We start from the raw sequence: 19,975 nt of genomic DNA, 5'->3' as shown, positions 1-19,975 counted from the left end.
ATCGCCTTCAAGTCCTGAAACCTTCCTCACCAGAATCTCTCTCTATCATCACTCCAATGGATTGGACCAGAGGACCCACCATCGGCCGTGGCGCCTCCGCCACCATCTCCCTGGCCATCGTCTCTACCTCAGGGGAGCTCTTTGCTGTCAAGTCGACGGAGCTCTCCCGCTCCAAGTTGTTGCAGAGGGAGCAGTCTTTTCTTTCCCAGTTGAGCTCTGAGCGCATAGTTAAGTACTTGGGATCCAACACTACATGTGAAGGTGATACGATGTTGTACAATGTATTCATGGAGTATGTGCCCGGCGGCGCGCTGTCGGATGAGATTCGGCGGCGTGGGAATAGGCTTGATGAGGATTGGATTCGGTTGTATACGCGGCAGATAGTTCTGGGGTTGGAGTACCTTCAGTTCAATGGATTGGTGCATTGTGATATCAAGAGTGAGAATGTTTTGATAAGAGAAGATGGTGCGGTGATTGCTGATTTGGGTTGTGCTAAATCGGTTCATGGCAATGGAGGTGGGTCCGTGTTTTCCGGGACACCCGTGTTTATGGCGCCGGAGGTGGCTCGTGGCGAAGAGCAGGGGTTTCCAGCTGATGTTTGGGCTCTTGGGTGCACAGTGATTGAGATGGCAACTGGCCGCAATCCTTGGCCGGAGGTAGATGACCCAGTGTCCGCGCTTTACAGAATTGGGTTCTCCGGCGATGTTCCGGAGTTTCCGATGTGGTTGTCAGAAAATGGGAGGGACTTTTTGGACAAGTGCCTGAGGAGAAACCCAAGAGAGAGATGGACAGCCAAAGAGCTTCTTGAGCATCCATTTCTTGAGCCTAATTCAAAGCAATTGAAAGAGTTTCCTGTGAAATCCCCCACAAGTGTGTTGGATGATCAAGGCTTTTGGGACTCGCTGGAGGCGCCGGTGACTCCCTCCGTTCTGATGCACATAGGTTCTTCATCAAATTCTCCAGCTGAGAGGATCCAGAGATTGAACGAGGGTGCCTTGTCTTCGGGTTCAAATCTACCCAACTGGACTTGGGACGAAGATTGGGTCACAGTTCGAAGCAACTACATTGAAGAAAGCGCGAGATTTTCTGATAACACCACAACTACATTGGTCATGGCTTCATTTGTTCATGAAGAAGAGCCTGAAAATTTAGTTCTTAATGATAATTTGTTCATCGAAAATTCTCCAGAAAACATTAGTATCAGTAGCAGTTTTAGTACTAGTAAAGCCTTTTTGTTGGCCTACGAAATTGTTAATGGTTCCCTTGTGTTGAGAGATTCAATTTTCAGAGTGATAATAAGAACCTTTTCATTTGCTACAATCAATTTTTGTTCTTTTTTTTTTTTTCCACTTTCTTTTCTAAATCATCTTAAATTTTCCTGGATTCAGTAAACTCTTGGGTACTCAACATGGATCACTTCATCTTACAGCATTAGTAATCAGTAAGTAAGCAGAGTTGGGCATTTTTTTTATCTTCTTCTTCTGCAGTTTCTTCCACCTAAAGAATTTCTAACGATCCATTTGGTGGTAACCCTGATTAATGTGCTTGCAGAGATAAAACTACTTCATAGAAAACTGTCCTGCAATTGTTTTGAAAGCTCTGATTTTGCAGCACAATGAACAGAGACACCAAGCTTGTCCCAGGAGAGGCTTTGAATGGCCTGTGAAAAAGGCCTTAGAAGATGAATTCACATTGCGAAATCCCACTTTTGGTAGGGGTAATAAGGGTCTAAGTCTTCAATTTCCATCCTATCAAACCTATTTTTCACGCCCTAAGTCTTTTCCTGGCGTGGGAAAGCAGAGTAGCATTGACTTCTTCCATCCAATGGAAGGATTCTGATATTAAACCAAGTCATTTAGTAGGTCAACCTCAAGCTTTATTGCATACAAGCGTTAAGAGCTTGTGTAAATACAAGAGACTCTGGGTCAACATTGTTGGGCTTCTCCCTATCCCTTGTACATTTGGCTGAGGTGGGGTGGGTCTAAACATGTGCATTGACCGCTTGTTTCCCATAGTACTAGAATGAATTGATATCTGAACGCATGGGAGTTGACAGCGTTGCAACGAATCATTAACTTCTGTCATTAATTGACGGATTATGTGGCTATAAATGTGATTAATCAGCAATGTTTTCTTTCACTTATGGAATCAGGCAAAAAAGTTCCTAATACTATCATAAGGGTTTGTCTACACAATTGCAATGAGATCATTACACATGGTAGTATGAGAATTTATTTGACCCAATAAAAGATATTTATCTCTTTGAACCCACAATCTGATACGACAAAAAGGACGATGACATTCTATCTACATAAGGGTGATTGTGAAATATCACCCACATCATATGTGGAAAAAAAGTTTAAAACACTACATATAATATAAGCTCCTCTTAATCATTTAAGATGGGACGACTCCTTGGATCCGAAGTGGATAATATTTGTACGATTAAGAGGGATCATCACATCAAGAAAATTAATGTTACAATCGGTTCGTATATCCCACACAACCATAATAATATTTTGGTTCTAATAGGAAGATACTGGGGTTTGTACTCCTCTGATCTCACTTTGGGAGCCTGATGCTCAAGGGTTTTATGCATTTTGTGACTGGTTCTTTTAAATGTGTTTACCTTATACCACTATTTATCATTGTGCCTTGACTCTATCCAAATAGGCTGTTACCTGTTCAGTTTCCTTCCCAGATCATATGTGGTGATTGCACTCTGTATACTTTCTTTCCATTGATGTCAAAAATCCTAAATTAGTATCAGAACTTTGAGAGCGAGCTTCAGAGTACTTGGTCATCTTTTTTATGATCTTCGGCTTGAAGAACTTCATGAGGTTTTGGTGGGGGGGGTGGGGGGTGAGGAAATGTATAAGGCAATGAGCAAATGAAAGAGTATTCTCTGTTATACAAATAACCCATTCTAGAAACAATCGCTGTCACAAGGAACTTGACCAACTCCTGGCACATGGTGAATTGAAAGAGTATTCTGCTGAAGCTTCTCTGGAGCAAAGAATGAGTCAAGTTCCAAATGTTTAGTATGTAAGAGCATAATAGGAATGATAAAGAAAACTAAGATTATAGCCTTCAAATTTGTGCTGTTGCATTAGGTAGGTTGCAGTGCTCTACATCAATACTAGATTGAGAAGGGGTACATATGCTGTTTATTAGAGCCCCAAGTCACCAAATTAGTCCCTGGAAAAATGCATAACCCAGATGTGGAACATCCATCATCAAGATCTGATGCCCAATCTTCATACTAGGCTCAAGACAGCAGACCAAGAGAGCTGAATACCATGGGAGAGAGTGCCTTGCAGATAATGTATAAACCTCTTGACTGCCTTGCAGTGTGTGTAAAGATTGCTGCATTTGCTGACAAACCTTATTAACTCCATTAGCAATCTCAAACCGAGTATTAATCTTGTAAGTACTCAAAGGCTACTACAACGATTACGACCCACTCCCAATTGTATAGATATTGTTTACTCTAAACCCAAAAAACCCTCATACCTTTTAAACGTGCCAATAAGGTTAAAAAGACTTTATATATATTAGACACTTTTTCTCTTATGAAACATGAGAAATTAATAGTCATTTTTTTTAGGTAAATACAATATCCTCATTGTATCCCATAAGATTATGAAAACCAAAAGGCCTTCATGGCTTTATAATAATTCAAGTCTTATTAAAATAAAAATAATTTTTATAATAAAAAAATTAAATAGTTCCTAATAAAATAAAGTTCATTTCATTTACTTCTTCTAAATTTTTGGTCAAATACACTTAATTTTCAATTGTTCGAAATTTCATCAAATATCTCATCTATTATTTTTATTTGTTATTTTCATTTATATCCCCTCTTACTCAAAATAAAGGGGGGTATTTGATGAAATTTCAAAACTACAAGAGTGGGATGCATTTAGCCAAATCCGTTGTATTTGGTTTCTTGAAAATACTAAGAAAAGAAAAAAAAATAGAAAGGAAAATGATTTTTTTTTTTCTTTTATGTTTGGTTGTCTCATGAAAAATATAAAAGAAAATCAAATATGATTAAAATTAATTAAAATTTTATGTATATTTAAATTATTTAATTTTTACATTGATGAGTTAAAATAAATAAATGAGTTTGAAGTAACAAATAAAAAAAAATTATTGACTTTTATTTTATTTTATTTTATTTTTCACTTTTTCTTTCCTTATATTTTTCCTTTATATTTTATTTTCCTTTAAGGGGAAGCGATTGAAATTAACATTACTACAATAAAATCATAAATTATATTTTTTATATGTATTATAGAAATATGGATGTTAACATCCTAATAAAAGCATAAGTGATTTATTTCGTTAAACATAAATAATAATAATTTAAATTTGATAATTGTTAATACTATTTTATTTTAAATGAATTTTAAAACAAATAAAATTTAAAATTTTAAGGTATAAATGATGGTAGAAATATTTATAAACATAGTTTTTTACTTTTTAAAATAATTTAAAATTATTTTAAAATTTTTGTTTAAAAAATTAAATGCAAGAAATATTTTTTTATAAAGGTACTATATATTTATATATAATATAAATATCAATAAAATATTTTGAATATTTTAAAAATTTTTTAAGAATATTGTAAAAAAATAATTAAAAAATCTTAAATTTTATTTAAAAAAAAACTATTTTCAGAGAAGGCCCTTTATCAATATATATATATATATATATATAACAAAAAAAATTTAACAATAATGTTCAAGATTTCAATTTTTACTTATATATTTTTTCCAAACGGGCTTAGGTTTTGGCCCAATCCAAGCTTGAATCCCCAGCCCCAGGCTTGAAATGGACTCGGGTTCTGGGCCATGGCCTAGGCCCTTTTTCACTACCCACGAAAAGGCGGTCGCTTCGGTTTTCGTTGAATGTCTCCCCTTCTACACTGACATTTTTTTTTTCAGTCAGAGACACAGAAAACACTGCTGCTGTGAGCGACTGTGCGGGAGCATTGAGCTTCAATGGAGGCGGCGCCGCCACTTGCTTCCTCACAATCTCGCTTCTTCTCATCTTCCTTCTCCTCCTCTTCTTCTCCTTCATCTACACCGTTTATTCTTCACCGTAATTTCCACAGAACCAACCTCAAATTCAAATCAAGAACCCTTTCAATTCGCTGCTCCGGGGCCACGGATAATGGTACTCTCATTTTCTCTCTATGTAGAACTGATTGTGCTCATTTTTTATGGTTACTTGTCAATCCATTTTTGGTTTTTCAATATAGAATCGATTATGTATTCGTTTTTCATCTCTTCGTGCTCAGTCGTTACTCTTCTTGATTACGGTGCCGGCAATGTCCGTAGTGTGAGGAACGCGATTCGCTTTCTCGGATTTGATATCAAAGATGTGAGTTTTTTTTTTTTTTTTTTCCTTTTTGGTTTCTACTAAGAAACTTAGGGAGGATGTTAATGGAGAACATCAGATTTCAGAGAGATAACCAGAAGGTTTCAAAGAATGCTCTGTTATTATTTATATGCAATATGTACATGGAATCTGAAAGAAAAACTCTACTACACTGTTATGGTTTGTTAAAGATTTATATTCTGTTAAAGATGCAGAGTTATATTCTAACAGATGAAGCTTAACCAGCTAACTGAACTAGCTAACTAATTCTAACACTCCTCTCAAGCTGAACGGGGATAGAGCCACTGTCAGCTTGTTTAGAAGTTGTTCAACCCGTGCTTCTGAAAGTGGTTTAGTGAGCACATCTACAATTTGGTCTTCAGTGGAAATATATCTAACATCTAACTCTTTGGCCAATACCTTTTCATGTATAAAATGCACATCTATCTGGATATGCTTTGTCCTGGTGTGAAACACAGGGCTGGAAGGTAATGAACCTGCTCCAATATTATCGCACCATAGTATAGGACAACCTGCAATTTTAATTTCCAACTCATGAAACAAAGACTGAAGCCAAAGAATCTCTGCGGCCACTTCAGCTTACGACCTGTATTCTGATTCTGTGCTGGAGCGAGCAACAACCTTTTGTTTCCTTGAGCTCCATTGAATCAAATTTCCACCCAAGTACACACAATAGCCACTAGTCGGTCGACCTTCGATCATCTAAGCTATTGGCCCAATCCGCATCTGAAAACCCTACAAGAAATAAACCTTTAGCTGGTTTGAAATGTAAACCATAACTGTGCCATGAAGATATCTAAGGACTCTCTTGCAAGCCTTCCAATGATCAATGGTTGGAGCATGTAAAAACTAACTTAGTTTATTAACAGCAAATGAGATGTCTGGCCTGGTCATAGTTAGATATTGTAAAGCACCAATTGTGCTATGGTATAGGGAAGGATCTTCAAATGGATCTCCTAGAGATAGAAACAATTTATTTCCAAAAAGCTTATGAGTAGAAATGCTCTTTGCTCCATTCATACCAGTTTTCTTCAGTAAATCTATAATGTACTTGGTCTGAGTGAGGTAGAGAACAGAAGAACCCCTGTGAACTTCAAAACCAAGAAAGTAATTCAATGATCCAAGTGTCTTGAGAGCAAACTTTTTGATTGACTTGAGAAGCATTAGTGCCTGTGATTAGGATGTCATCAATGTAGACTAGCAAAATGATAAGTGTGTTGCCTTTCTTGTGAATAAATAAGCTAGTGTCTGCTACAGAATTTTGAAATCCCCAATCAAGTAATGCATTCTTTAGCTTGTCAAACCAAGCTCTTGGGCTTGTTTTAACTCATACAAGGACTCGTGTAACCTGCAAACATAACTTGGTTTGGCTGCATCAACAAAGCCTACAGATTGTGTCATGTATACCACCTTTTGCAAATCACCATTAAGAAATGCATTGTTGATATCAATCTGTTGAATATCCCAACCCTTTGTAACAGCCAATGCTAAAATGACTCTAATGGTAGAAGGCTTAACCATAGGACTAAAAGTTTCAAAATAGTCTAAACTAGGTGTTTGTTGAAAACCCTTTGCCACCTACCTCGCTTTATATCTTTGAATGGTTCCATCCAGTTTGCATTTAACTCTAAACACCCATTTATTCTCATCCACATTCATTCCTGTTGAATAAGGCACCAAACTCCAAGTCTTATTGATCATAGGAGCTTTATATTCATCCATTATTGCAAATTTGCAGTTTGGATCATTTAGGGCCTGAGCAATATTAGTTGGTTCTGATCAAGATGATGACTTACATGTTGGTGTTGTGGTAATGGAGTTAAAGACCTTGGGTTTGTAGATACCGGATTTTGACCTTGTTTGCATGGGATGAATGGAGGTTGAACGAGGATGGGATAAAGTAGAAGAAGAAATATGCTCAACATTAGGTTTAGATGCTGGGGAAGAAATTCTGACAGTGGACGGAACAGATTCTGTATGCTGATTGTGAGGAATCTGCTCGTATGTAGAGACTTCTCTTGGAATGGTTGCTTCAGTTGTTGTACCATTTACACAATCTGAATAATGAGATGTAGCTGAATGAAACTTATGAGAATGAGTTGGAATAATAAAAGGCATCTGAGATAAAGATGTATCAGGTTTGGATGTTAATGAAGAAAGGAAGAGGCCAGTGGAAAAAGGAAATTCACTCATTAAAATTAACATTCCTTGCAATGTAAAGATGACCAGATGAATGAAGGCACTTATACCCTTTGTGATTTAAACTATATCCCAAAAAGACACATTTGGATGTGTAAAAGTCAAATTTGTGTTTGTTATAAGGTTAGAGGAGTAGATAGCAAGCACAACTAAAAGATTTTAGGAAATGGTAATTTGGTTTTTGTTTAAACAACACTTCGAAAGGTGAGAGGTGGTTGACAACTGGAGTTGGAAGTCGGTTTATCAAATACACAACAGTTGAAAATGAATCCCACCGATATTGAAGAGGCATATGAGCTTGAGCTAAAAATGTTAGGCCTACGTAACTGTGTGTCTGTTTTCTTCTCAGCTTTCCCATTTTGTTGATGTGTGTGGGGACAAGGGTGACTAAAAGCTATGCCAACTTGATTAAGATAAGGTAATAGGCTTTGGTAGTCACCCCCCCAATCAGTTTGTAGACTTTTAATCTTTTTGTCAAATTGTCTTTCCACGAAGGATTGAAAATGCAAGAAGGCTGTTTTTGCCTCAGATTTTGTATGTAAGGGGTAGATCCATGTGAACCTAGTAAAATCATCCACAAAATGAATATAGTAGCGAAATCCTTCATATGATAAAAGAGGAGCTGGACCCCAAAGATCAGAATGCACAAGTTGTAAAGGTGAACTAGTTTTATTCATTGAAGAAGAAAAAGGTTGTTGACAATACTTACAATATTGACAAGCAGTATAGAAATCAAGTTTATTTGCATTAGGGACATGTAGGTCCTTGAGAACAAGATCAAGAACAAATTCAGAAGGATGTCCTAGCCTGTAATGCCAGAGTGCAGCCTTAGTATTGACTTTGGGTTCAAGAATACAAGGCTTCAAACTAGTAGCGGAACACTTTTGTAAGCATAGAAGTAGAAGTGTCTGAACTGGTTGAAACACTTGAATCAATTGATTCAATTAAGTATACAGATGGTAGAACAACATTTTGAGAAGTCGGAAAAGACTTTAACATTGAGTGAAGACCAGATACATTTAATTGGTACAACCCATTCCTAAGAATGCCTTGCAGTAGTACTTTCCTCAAGATCTTGTCCTTCACATAGCAACAATCAGCTTAAAATTCAACAATGACATTATTATCATTAGTAAATTGAGAAATACTCGATAGGTTCTTGGTGATGGAGAACATGAAGAATATTTTTGAGATGTAAAGGTTGGGAATTAGTGTGCAAAGTGAAAGAAGGAGAACCAACATGTTTAATGTCAAGATTTTGGCCATTGCCTACAGTGAGTTTCTCTTTGCCTCTGTAGTTATCCTTGATAGTAAGATCGTTGAGATTTGCAGTTATGTGATTAGTAGCACCACTGCCCATGTGCCAATTTGAGTCCATGACTGTTTCAGGGGAGGCTATGTAGGCTTGATGCTGACCATCTCCTTGGGCATTTCTTATTTGTGACAATTCAGATTCTGAAATTCCTATGAAACTGATGTCAAACCTGTGATAGCATTTTGCTACCACATGTCCAACCTTGCCATAGAGCTAGCAAATTGGTTTACCATTGCCTCTACCATCTGTGCCACGGCCTTTTCCATGATAGAAATTTGAGTTTGGATATTTCTGAACTCCTGAATTTTGACCTCTCTTAATAGCATAATTTGTTGAGGGTCCTTGTGAATTTAAAATAACATAATTCCATTGTTCAATACTCATTTCTTGACTTTGCAGCAGGAATTGTGCTTCTTCTAGAGAAACATCAGCATTCCTAGATGTCAAATTTATGACAGCTGGATCATATTCGCAATTCAAACCTCCAAGAATATACATGACAAGCTCCTCATCAATTATGACTTGACCAGCAGCAGACAATGTGTCTGCAATTCCTCTCAGCTTCCAGATATAATCGGCAATTGACATGGAGCCGTTATGAGTGGATTGCAGCAAATAATGGAGTTGTAGTATTCTAGCCTTAGATTTAGTGATGAATAATCTCTCAACTGTTCTCCAAACCTCAAATGAAGTTGTGCATCAAAAAATATGACCATAGACAGATTCGAAAATTGAAGAAAGCAACCAACTAACCAAGAACTGATCAAGTCTAGTCCAATTGATGTAATGAGGATTGATTTTATCAATTACCTCTGTTGAGGAAGGACTGATATGTGTTGGAACATACTGTTCAGGACAAAGCTTTGTGCCGAGAATGAAATCTTCCAATCCATGCGCACGAACTGCAAGAAGAACTTGTGATTGCCAAAAATTATAGTTATGACGATCAAGTTTGTGAAAGGTTGTGATCCATGAGAAGCTTCAACAGCTTCACTGCTATTAGCAGACCGATTTGTGGCAGCCATGGATACGAATCAACAATGCTCTGATACCATGCTAAGAAACTTAGGGAGGATGTTAATGGAGAACATTAGATTTCAGAGAGATAACCAGAAGGTTTAAGAATCCCAAAAGAATGCTTTGTTATGTGAGCTCTATTATTATTTATATGCAATCTGTATATTGAATCTGGACGAAGAAAAACTCTGCTACACTGTTATTGTTTGTTAAAGAGAACAGATTAAGCTTAACCATCTAACTGAACTAGCTAACTGATTCTAACAGTTTCTTTCTGGTCTTTTTCTACTTCTTCCATAGAAGCTATGTGTAAAAAAGCTCCTTTTTTTTGGATTGATTTAGTCTTAGCAATGAATAATCAGCATATTTAATGAATGTCTGTTTTGATAATTATAGGTGCAAACTCCAGAAGACATTCTAAATGCAAATTGCCTTATTTTTCCAGGCGTTGGGGCATTTGCTGCAGCCATGGATGTACTAAACAAGAAAGGGTTAGTGTTGTTGTATATAATATACTCTAAAATTGTGCTTTTGAGGCTTGCAATAATGTAATATTAGGATAGTAGTTAAGATGCTTGTGCAAAAAAGGCAACTTTTTATCAACTTGAATTTGGAACTCTTAATTTATCTGAACAATGAATTTGTCCAAAGGGTACTGCAATTCAACTGAATTGTGTTGGGCAGTTAGTAGTTGCACTTGCCTTTTCAATTGGTTATTGACGGCATATTAGCAACGTGATATACAAATGTTTCTCAGTTAGCTACTTCAAAAGGCAATAATATGATTCAAATTATATTTCATGCATTGTACTGGACATTTAGGAATTAACTTTAGAATTGCAAAAAGTGACGACATACACTTTTTCCCCTTTTTTTGGTTGTTGAATTGGATTGAACCTGCAACCTTCCCTTTCCTACCCCAATCCATTGCCACTTGAGGTGAGTGCAAAAGTGACAATGTACATGTGGTCTACTGTACAACACTTGTGAATATTGCTGCAAATAAAAAGAAATTGACTTATGCTATCATCTTTTTGAGACAAGCATAGAAAAGATGACCAATATGCTCTGCTGGCTTGAGTTGAATTAGATCTTTTACTTCTATTTGAACTAGCTTCACTTTTTTCATGTTATTATTCTTACTATTAAATCACATCTTTTAGTATAGAAGTTCATTTTTCTATTAATGTTTACAGGATGGCTGAAGCTCTATGTACTTACATTGAGAATGATCGCCCATTTTTAGGCATTTGTCTTGGGCTACAGCTACTTTTTGAGTCCAGTGAGGAAAATGGACCAGGTCAATTTTTTAAGCGTCTATATTTTCTTTATTCTAGTTCCTTATCAGTTGCTTTCTTTTATTGAACATATCTTTAGTCCATAAGGCAGCATGACAGGAATACTGCTATTTTTATAAAGTGTTGAATGATAATGATGTTACACTATTTTCCACTACTCCCATGGTAACCGGGAATATCCTGTCTTCTCTAGTATAGATAGCATCATACTAATTGATTATGATGTTGGCAGTTTCTTGTTGGTGGAAAAAATATATCGACTTTTTACTATTATTATGGTAGCCCCATAGCATTTATGATTACTATTATTACAAAACGTTGTATGGAGGGAAGAGTAAACTGACACTAAGGAAATAGAAAGAACTTGGGATTTTTGGATATAAACTTTTTTCATATTGCTTTTATTGTGGTGACTATGGATTCATGAAAATTGAATTGTTAAGTTCATATTTCATGATACTTTGAATGAGGTTAGATGAGTTATTATGTTTTGTAAGGCATAACCCTTTTCCATTATTTAATGAAATTTGTTTAGCGGGACTATCATGTTCAAATAATAGCCCATCTATCGACTTCTTTGGTCACATATGCTATCCTCTTCTTGGTTGCATAGTTTGACTTCTTTGATCTCCTCTTCCATTTTTATTTTGGGTTATTCAGTACTAATATATAAATGCAAAGATTTAAAGTTAACAAATATATGCCTAGAGCTTACATTTTCACATTTTTTTTGTATGTACTTAAATTGACAGTTGTACATGTTTCTCAGTGAGAGGTCTTGGCTTGATACCTGGTGTTGTTGGGCGTTTTGACTCAACTAATGGTTTCAGAGTACCTCATATTGGATGGAATGCTTTACACACAGTGAAAGACTCTGAAATTTTGGATGATATTGGAAAGCGTCATGTCTATTTTGTTCATTCTTACCGTGCCATGCCAGTATGTTTTCCCTTGCTTGTTGCTCTTCCATATTTCAACTAACTATTTCTTTGACTTGCATGAAGTTCCCTGATCTAAGTTCCTCTATTTTTCCTGTAGTCAAATGATAACAAAGAGTGGGTTTCATCTACTTGCAATTATGGTGATAATTTCATAGCATCAGTCAGAAGGGGAAATGTGCATGCAGTTCAGTTTCATCCAGAGAAGAGTGGAGGCAAGACATGATTTATTTCCTCTTCTTTTTCTTTATGGTTTTCATGTTGTTATTTAAAATACATGGTTGTTATGGACTCAGCCTCAGGAAAAACCATGTCAAAATGCCTGCTTGTTTTATTTCATTTCCAACTAAACTTTTTTTTAAACTCTTAAATGTTAGGGAATTGGATTTAGTAGAGTTCCAAAGGGAGGATACTGACTCAATTATTATCCTCAAATAGGCCAGTGAAGTTTCTAGTGGTCCTCAAAGGCTTTCTTAGTTTATTACAGAGATCTCTTGCTCTTTTATGTTTTATTTTTCATTTTATTCATTGTACTGAGGATATGAGATCACTGTTTCTCTTTCTCACATGGAGTGGCTACTTTTGGAAGGGAAAGTCCTAGCTTACTTAGACCTCAGGTCTTGCAAGGTTATGTTTTCCACACAAAAACACATAAAAGTTTGAGTGTCTTCTGACATTGGGCTCTAATCCTACCAACAATGTCAATTTGAATCTGAATTGAAAATCATTATCCAGATCATTTGAACTGCTTTAGAAATGTTGTATTTCACTCCTGACCTATTTATTTACATAATAGCATCAATAATTGTGGTTCTTATCTTTCCATTTTACATTGGAATGAATGTTTCAGATGTCGGGCTGTCTATATTGAGAAGGTTCTTGTATCCAAAATCTTCCACAACAAAGGTTGGTCTTGTACCTCTGACATGTATGCATTTAATATGTTGCTTGACTTCTCTGTTAAACCATTAACAATCTAAAAATTTCATTTGGAGACAGAAACCAGGGGAAGGGAGGGCTTCAAAACTTGCAAAAAGGGTAATTGTTTCTTCATTTTTTTTAATTGGTTTAATTTTTATTTGTTCTTAATGCAGCAGTGTTAGCTCATGTCATTTTAATGATTCTTTCATTCAAATGTATTTGTTTGCTGTCTAGAGAAGGCATCATGCTAAATGGTATTGTTTCTCTCAGGTAATTGCTTGTCTTGATGTGAGGACAAATGATAAAGGAGACCTTGTTGTAACCAAAGGAGACCAGTATGATGTAAGAGAAAATACAGGAGAGAATGAGGTACGTAAAAGACTATTCTTAACTCCAGCATTACAGAATTTATATGGTTTTAATCTATGATTACTGAGCATGGAAAGTTTTGCACTTATGTGAGATGGAAAAATACAAAAAACCATTAGGCATCAATGCATCATAAATTATTGAATATAAGAGATAGTGTTTACTTCATTTTGGGACTTGCCTCCCCACATGATCTTCCAAAAGAAAAGAACACATTTACAGGAAGAGACCAATACACTCACAGATGTACACACACAGTGAGAGCAAAGAAAGATTCATCTGCTCATAATCATATTAGAAGCAACTAAAGATGGTCTTGGGTGTTTGACATGCTAATTAGCTAGAGAGTTCCCTGTATGTCATAAGATCCATACTGATGCTTGTACTTGAATGTGCCAGAATGTATTTTTTTTAATGATTTTATTATTTACCTTGAACTGGCGATGACTGTTTAGAATATTTTTGTTTAAATGTTTTTCATAGCTGATAACTGGATGCTTTAGAACCCTCTTGTTATTCCGAGTTATCAGTTGGAGCTCTTCTTTGCACACACCTCCCATCTCCTTTCTCTTCCTGTTTATGCATGTTTACCAATCATCCTTGGTCTAAACTTATGATGTGCCCTCTCCCTGTGATATGCTCATCTCATTCACTACCTCTCCTCCATTTTGGACCGTTAGTAGCTAGCTTTTCTGATCTTTTTTTTAGCAATGTTGAGTGAATCTGTTGTATGGCTCTTGTTGTCTCCATTAGCTACATCTGGTTTAATATAAATGCTGTTTTTTATTTTATTTTATTTTATTTATGTAGTCTGATTATTATGTCAAGTGTATGAAAATCAATGTTGTTGATCTGATCAATCCTTATCTGTTGGAAGATAAATAACATATTTTATTTGTTGTTGATTTGCATTGTTATAATTTGAAGGTAAGGAACCTTGGCAAGCCGGTGGAGCTTGCTGGACAGTATTACATAGATGGAGCTGATGAGGTTAGCATCCCTAGTTTTTCATGCTAAAATATTATGGAGCAATGCTATTCTACTTCGAGCCTTATGATTTTATTGCAGGTCAGTTTTCTGAATATTACCGGTTTCCGAGACTTCCCTTTAGGTGATTTGCCCATGTTGGAGGTTTGTTATTAAGTATTTGCAACAGATGTTCAATGTCAATCTTTGTATAGAAATCCAAAGAAAGAATATACTATTAAGATCTGATTTTATGGCTTTTAGGTATTGAGATACACATCAGAAAATGTTTTTGTACCATTGACAGTCGGAGGTGGAATTAGAGATTTTACAGATGCAAATGGCAGGTACACACTTGGGTGTTGTTTTCTGGATGATTGTCGTTCTTTTTTAATTTATTTTTATCTTTTATTTTTTTTTATTAAATGTTAATTCTCCTTCAGTGATTTTCTTGAGATGAAAGTGAACTATTATGGATACATTATATTTTAAACCAATCTCTTCCTCAGGTATTATTCTAGTTTGGAAGTTGCTTCAGAATATTTCAGGTCAGGGGCAGATAAAATTTCTATTGGAAGTGATGCAGTTTATGCTGCTGAAGAATATATAAGAACTGGAGTATGCAGTATTTTCATTATCTATTTCTTCAGCTGATCTCATCTTTTCTTTTATTACATGTCCTGAACTGCCTTTTTCAGGTGAAGACCGGAAAGACCAGCTTAGAACAGATTTCAAGAGTTTATGGAAACCAGGTACCCCCTTATTGCATGTGTCTGCATGCCTTACTGCCCTTCATCGATTTTATTTATATTTTATGAAAATTAATCTGTCAACTATGACACAATCTAGAATTCCTACCATGCATTTTTCTGGCTGATCTAGTTATTTTTTCCTTTAAAATACTTGATTTGTGGTCTTTTAATGTTCAAGTAAAGGATTTAATGGAAATAATTCAGATGATCCCCAAAACGATACTTTTAAGAAACCAGATTCAGGTGCTGTGAAAGACGGTTTTTAGATTGGATTATAACAAAATAGGGGGAATATAGGAAGGATATTCTATCTTTAAGGAAGTAGTCCTAAATGAATCACTTAAAATTCTTAAAATTTTGATTCACAGTAAGCAAGAAAAATCTGTGTAGATTCTTTTCTTTGAGCTTTTGTCATAGTTATTTGCCTCAAAGAATTTTTCCAAATCAGGATGATGCATTTATTAATTTTTGGACCTTTCTGCTGGTCAGTGATTAAAGTTTTTTAGGACCTGCTGCAGAGTTTTAATTCATACTTTAGCATTGATTGATTTGATTCTGGGTTGATTATCACCAATTGATGGTGTATGCTATCCATTCCCTTGGTAGCTTATGCTCTTGTAACTATTGATCAGTTTCTCTTGCTCATGGCTTCATTCACATCCTACTATCTTTACTGTTTCCATGAATTGGTTGACACAGGATTATTTTCTTCCCAAATAAATGTCCACATCATTGTACTTCCCATTTAGCCAAGTGAGGAGCTAATCAGTTGGACCTTTTGCAGGGGACTTTTTACCATCTTGAGTTGTACATTTTTCTCACATACTTAAGCTGGATAGTTGTTTTGTTTTTGCCTGGACAAACAGGGTTGTACTTTTTTTTCCAACATGCTTAAGCTTTATAGCTTATTTGTTTTTGCCTTCAAGCTTGTCATTGTCTCCTTTTTGTTTTGATTAGTTCTTTTAAGGTTTGGAAGGATTTCCCACCTGTATTTGTGCTTTAATAATTTAAGTCATTTCATCAAATTGTTGTTTCTGAACAAAGAATATCATGGTTCTTCCCTGAATGTATGCAATGTTTTTTAAGTTAACTGTTTCTATGTTCTCCTCAAGTTCCTTAGGATTCCTTGTTCAAATCTGGATTTGGTAGTAATTAACTGATTGTGCTGTTTTTACTATTTGGGTTTATAAAATTTTCTTTGCCAAAGTAGCTTTATATTTCAAATCGAATTGTTTGCTTAAAGAGTAACCTTTATAGAAAACAATTTGTCAGTAAGTTGATTTAATACTTATTTACAGGCAGTGGTTGTAAGCATTGATCCCCGTAGGGTTTACATCAATGCTCCTGATGATGTAGAGTTCAAGGCTGTTAGGGTGACAAACCCAGGTAACAGACATGCTATGCTTGATATTTTTGTTTGCTTGGATTTGTTTGTTTGCATTTATGTTTGTGCACAGACATTTCACGTGATTCTACTTCCTATTCATATTTCAATTGGAATATTTTTCATTGTATTTTCAATATTGGTTTCAGGGCCAAATGGAGAGGAATATGCCTGGTACCAGTGCACTGTAAGTTTTATATGCTTTCTGCCTCCAATAAATTTTATTCAAGCTGGCCCTAATAAAAATTAGCTGATCCTTTTCAACTGGGATTAAAAATGAAAAAAAAAAAAAAAATGGAATGGGCAAGAGAGTGTGATCCAATGCTTTAAAAAAGGGCTTAAAAAGGACAAAAAAGAGAGGCACATAAATTTGTTGATGTGAATCTTTAATTTAAGCACTACCGCAATTATGGCCTGCAAAAGCATTGTGATTACCCCATAAACCATGCCTTTAAAACTCATTTTCTAGTTTTCTGTTTGGAATACTACTAAGTTATAACATTTTCTACTAGATGAAAATAGGACACAATCTTTTACTTGGTGAATTGTTAACTTTTTATTTTGCATTTGAAATGACATTCTTCCAATGATTCTCCAGGTTAATGGTGGGCGAGAAGGTAGACCAATTGGAGCTTATGAGCTTGCAAAAGCAGTTGAAGAGCTGGGAGCTGGAGAAATACTACTCAACTGCATTGATTGTGATGGTGATAATGACTCCTAGTTCCTTGAAAAATATCTGTTTCATGTTATTATTGAATGCAAATTTTTATCTGAAAAATTCTCTAGGAAATGGTAACAAAGACTTTTTCTTTCATACTGACAATGAATGCTTTAACATTTGAGAGAGCCCATACAAATTGTGGCAGAATGGTCAACATGACAGATGAGCTGATAATTAACTGCAACTGTTTGCAAAAAAATGGAAAAAACTTTTCTTTCATCATCTTTGAAAATTTTCCCCAAAAGTAATATGATGTGGTTATCAGTCTAAATTAACAGGACTACCACTTTGAGATGCTTGGTGGTTGTGAATTAAATTAATGCAAGATTTTAATTTCCAGCCTATATTTTGAAAATGATTCAATTGCTTTCTTCTTTTCTAACTGCACTGCTGTTCTTTTCATGACCATTCATTCTATGCAAAGATTTCCTCACTTGCGGGTGACTTATCACCATCATTGGACTCACTTGATTACATCTTGAGGGGAATGGCTGTTAATTTGATATACATCAATAGATTGTGTCTTCTTAATTCTGAAGGCAGTGTGGTGTTTGCTTTCTTGTTGCCTTTCAGGTCAAGGGAAAGGATTTGATATAGATTTAATAAAGCTGATCTCAGATGCTGTGAGCATTCCTGTGATTGCAAGTAGTGGTGCGGGTGTAGTTGAGCATTTCTCAGAGGTTTTCAAGAAAACAAATGCATCTGCTGCTCTTGCAGCTGGCATTTTCCACCGGAAGGAGGTACATTCCTGAAGTCCCTTGGAAAATTGTTAATATATATATATAAGAAACAGAATTCAAATGCTGATGAAGACTATTATCATCATCAATTAGAATCTACCATTTCTTTCTATGGAAGGCTGCTGCTAATCATTTAACTGAATAACACCTCCTAAACTCTCTACCTGCGCCAGACTTTGTGATCATCATTTGCTGTATAAACCATATTGTTGACTCTCCTATTCACAACATATATAAAAATTTCCTAGAGCCTATAGGATCTCACTTGATGTTATTTGAGCCACCAATACAGCTAGGCCATCAATTTCATAGCTTCGTAACTGGTAGAAGAAATAACATATTCAATTGAAGGAAAAGAATGTTGGGAACATGTGTTACATTCATATGCAAAAGAAACAACTGGAGTGGTTAGTAGTGAATAATTCAATCCAACCATGTTATCTTAATCATCTACATGATAGGTCAAAATAGAAACACCCCAAATTCTTTGCCGGACAGCTAAGACTTCAGAAACACCTCAATTTGTTGATGGTATAGCTTCTGTTACTGGTTGCATTATGCGATCGTACCCCAAATTCTTTATTTGACAACTAAGGCCTCAAAAACACCTTAAATTCTTGATAGTATAGAGTCTTTCGCTGGTGATATTATGTGATCCTCTCTCTCTCTCTCCTTCCGTGCATGTGTGTGTGTGTATGAAAATTCTTCTACCTATAAGGGTATACAATCTCTCAACTATCTTTCACTTGCGACATTATGTGATCTTCATTGGTTCATATGTTCCATGTTCTGTCTTGTAGGTACCCATTCAGTCTGTCAAGGAGCACTTGTTAGAGACAGGCATAGAAGTCAGAATGTAACATGATCATCACTGATATACCTTTTCAGTACTTCACAACAAAAAAAAAAAAAAAAAAAAAGCAAGAAAAGCAAAGAAAAATGTCTGAATTATGATTTTGACCGAGCATCTGTGAGTTCTAAGTTACTTTTCCGGCTCTGTACTGCTTTTCAATTAATATAAATTGTAAGAAGCATAGCTGATGAGCTTGCGAAGCTAAATTTTATGACTCATTGTTACATACTCTTATCTTTGATTATCTAGTATTGATATGATTTCCCGAAGTCATATTTGGTTGATTGGATATATTCTATCTCATGTCATGATATATTCCATTTCACCGACATATATTTTATTCTCTCTATTTTCTCTCAAAATTTTCGGATTTTCACTCAAATTTTCCAGGTTTCATCATATATCCTTTCTGTCCTTCAAAGTAAGATGTGCGACAATTATCATTTAGAACCTGAATCACATGGCACTTGCCAGGGTGCAGTACCAGTAGAAGCCCAAGGTTTTTCGGGTCTTGGTTATTTGCCTAAGCATTTTGACTGCGTGGAGCGTGTTCATCATTCATGTCCGGTGACTAAAAAAGTCCCCAGGTGCCTTCTATTTTAAACTAGCCATCTTTTTCATGCCTTGAAACCTCAGTAGCCTTTTTAACCTTAGAAAGGAAGAATTCTCCGAATTCCAGAGTCCCTCTTTTATCTTAGATTGCTTCGTGGGAATAGCAGTCTGGTCTATGTTTTTAAACTTTGTTGTTGTGATCGATTTGAAATATCAAACAAAAGCTCACGTTAAACTCCTAATATTCAACATCTAAATCATCACGTCCATTACAATACGCTAGTGTTTTAAATGTGGGACTGTGCTGGAATTTATAATTTGATAGATTCGCTCATTCAATGCCCATATATTCTTAAGTCCTGACATGCACATTTGATTATGAACCACGTTTTTCACATCCTTCAATCACATGTCATGGAGGTTGACTGAGCTACATTGGATACGGTTAATTTATGTATTTTGGAGAATTTCTTAATTCTTTAAACAATACACGGCTATAATATTTATTATTATTTTTTTATAAAAGATCACATGAGATGTTGCC

General features: G+C 35.6%; 2 protein-coding genes across 2 annotated transcripts; both read left to right on the top strand.

Moving 5' to 3' along the window:
* On the top strand, positions 1 to 1,391 carry LOC100262461 (mitogen-activated protein kinase kinase kinase 18). Its single transcript, XM_010646236.3, has one exon. The coding sequence runs from the start codon at positions 57 to 59 to the stop codon at positions 1,389 to 1,391; it is 1,335 nt and encodes a 444-aa protein (XP_010644538.2). The 5' UTR covers positions 1 to 56.
* Positions 1,392 to 4,901: 3,510 nt separating this feature from the next.
* LOC100262276 (imidazole glycerol phosphate synthase hisHF, chloroplastic) lies at positions 4,902 to 19,145 on the top strand. Its single transcript, XM_002279069.5, has 19 exons — positions 4,902 to 5,181; positions 5,306 to 5,388; positions 10,334 to 10,428; positions 11,134 to 11,237; positions 12,005 to 12,174; positions 12,274 to 12,388; positions 13,024 to 13,079; positions 13,173 to 13,211; positions 13,365 to 13,463; positions 14,391 to 14,453; positions 14,532 to 14,594; positions 14,694 to 14,776; positions 14,939 to 15,047; positions 15,128 to 15,181; positions 16,480 to 16,567; positions 16,715 to 16,752; positions 17,164 to 17,269; positions 17,860 to 18,026; positions 18,827 to 19,145. The coding sequence occupies exons 1-19, from the start codon at positions 5,007 to 5,009 to the stop codon at positions 18,884 to 18,886; spliced, it is 1,767 nt and encodes a 588-aa protein (XP_002279105.1). The 5' UTR covers positions 4,902 to 5,006; the 3' UTR covers positions 18,887 to 19,145.
* Positions 19,146 to 19,975: the final 830 nt, after the last annotated feature.

This window comes from Vitis vinifera, chromosome 19 (assembly GCF_030704535.1).
Source record: "Vitis vinifera cultivar Pinot Noir 40024 chromosome 19, ASM3070453v1".
NCBI classification, from domain to species: Eukaryota; Viridiplantae; Streptophyta; class Magnoliopsida; order Vitales; family Vitaceae; genus Vitis; species Vitis vinifera.
The sequence above is the reverse complement of the archived record's forward strand: the minus strand, read 5'-3'. Positions and strand labels throughout refer to the sequence as shown.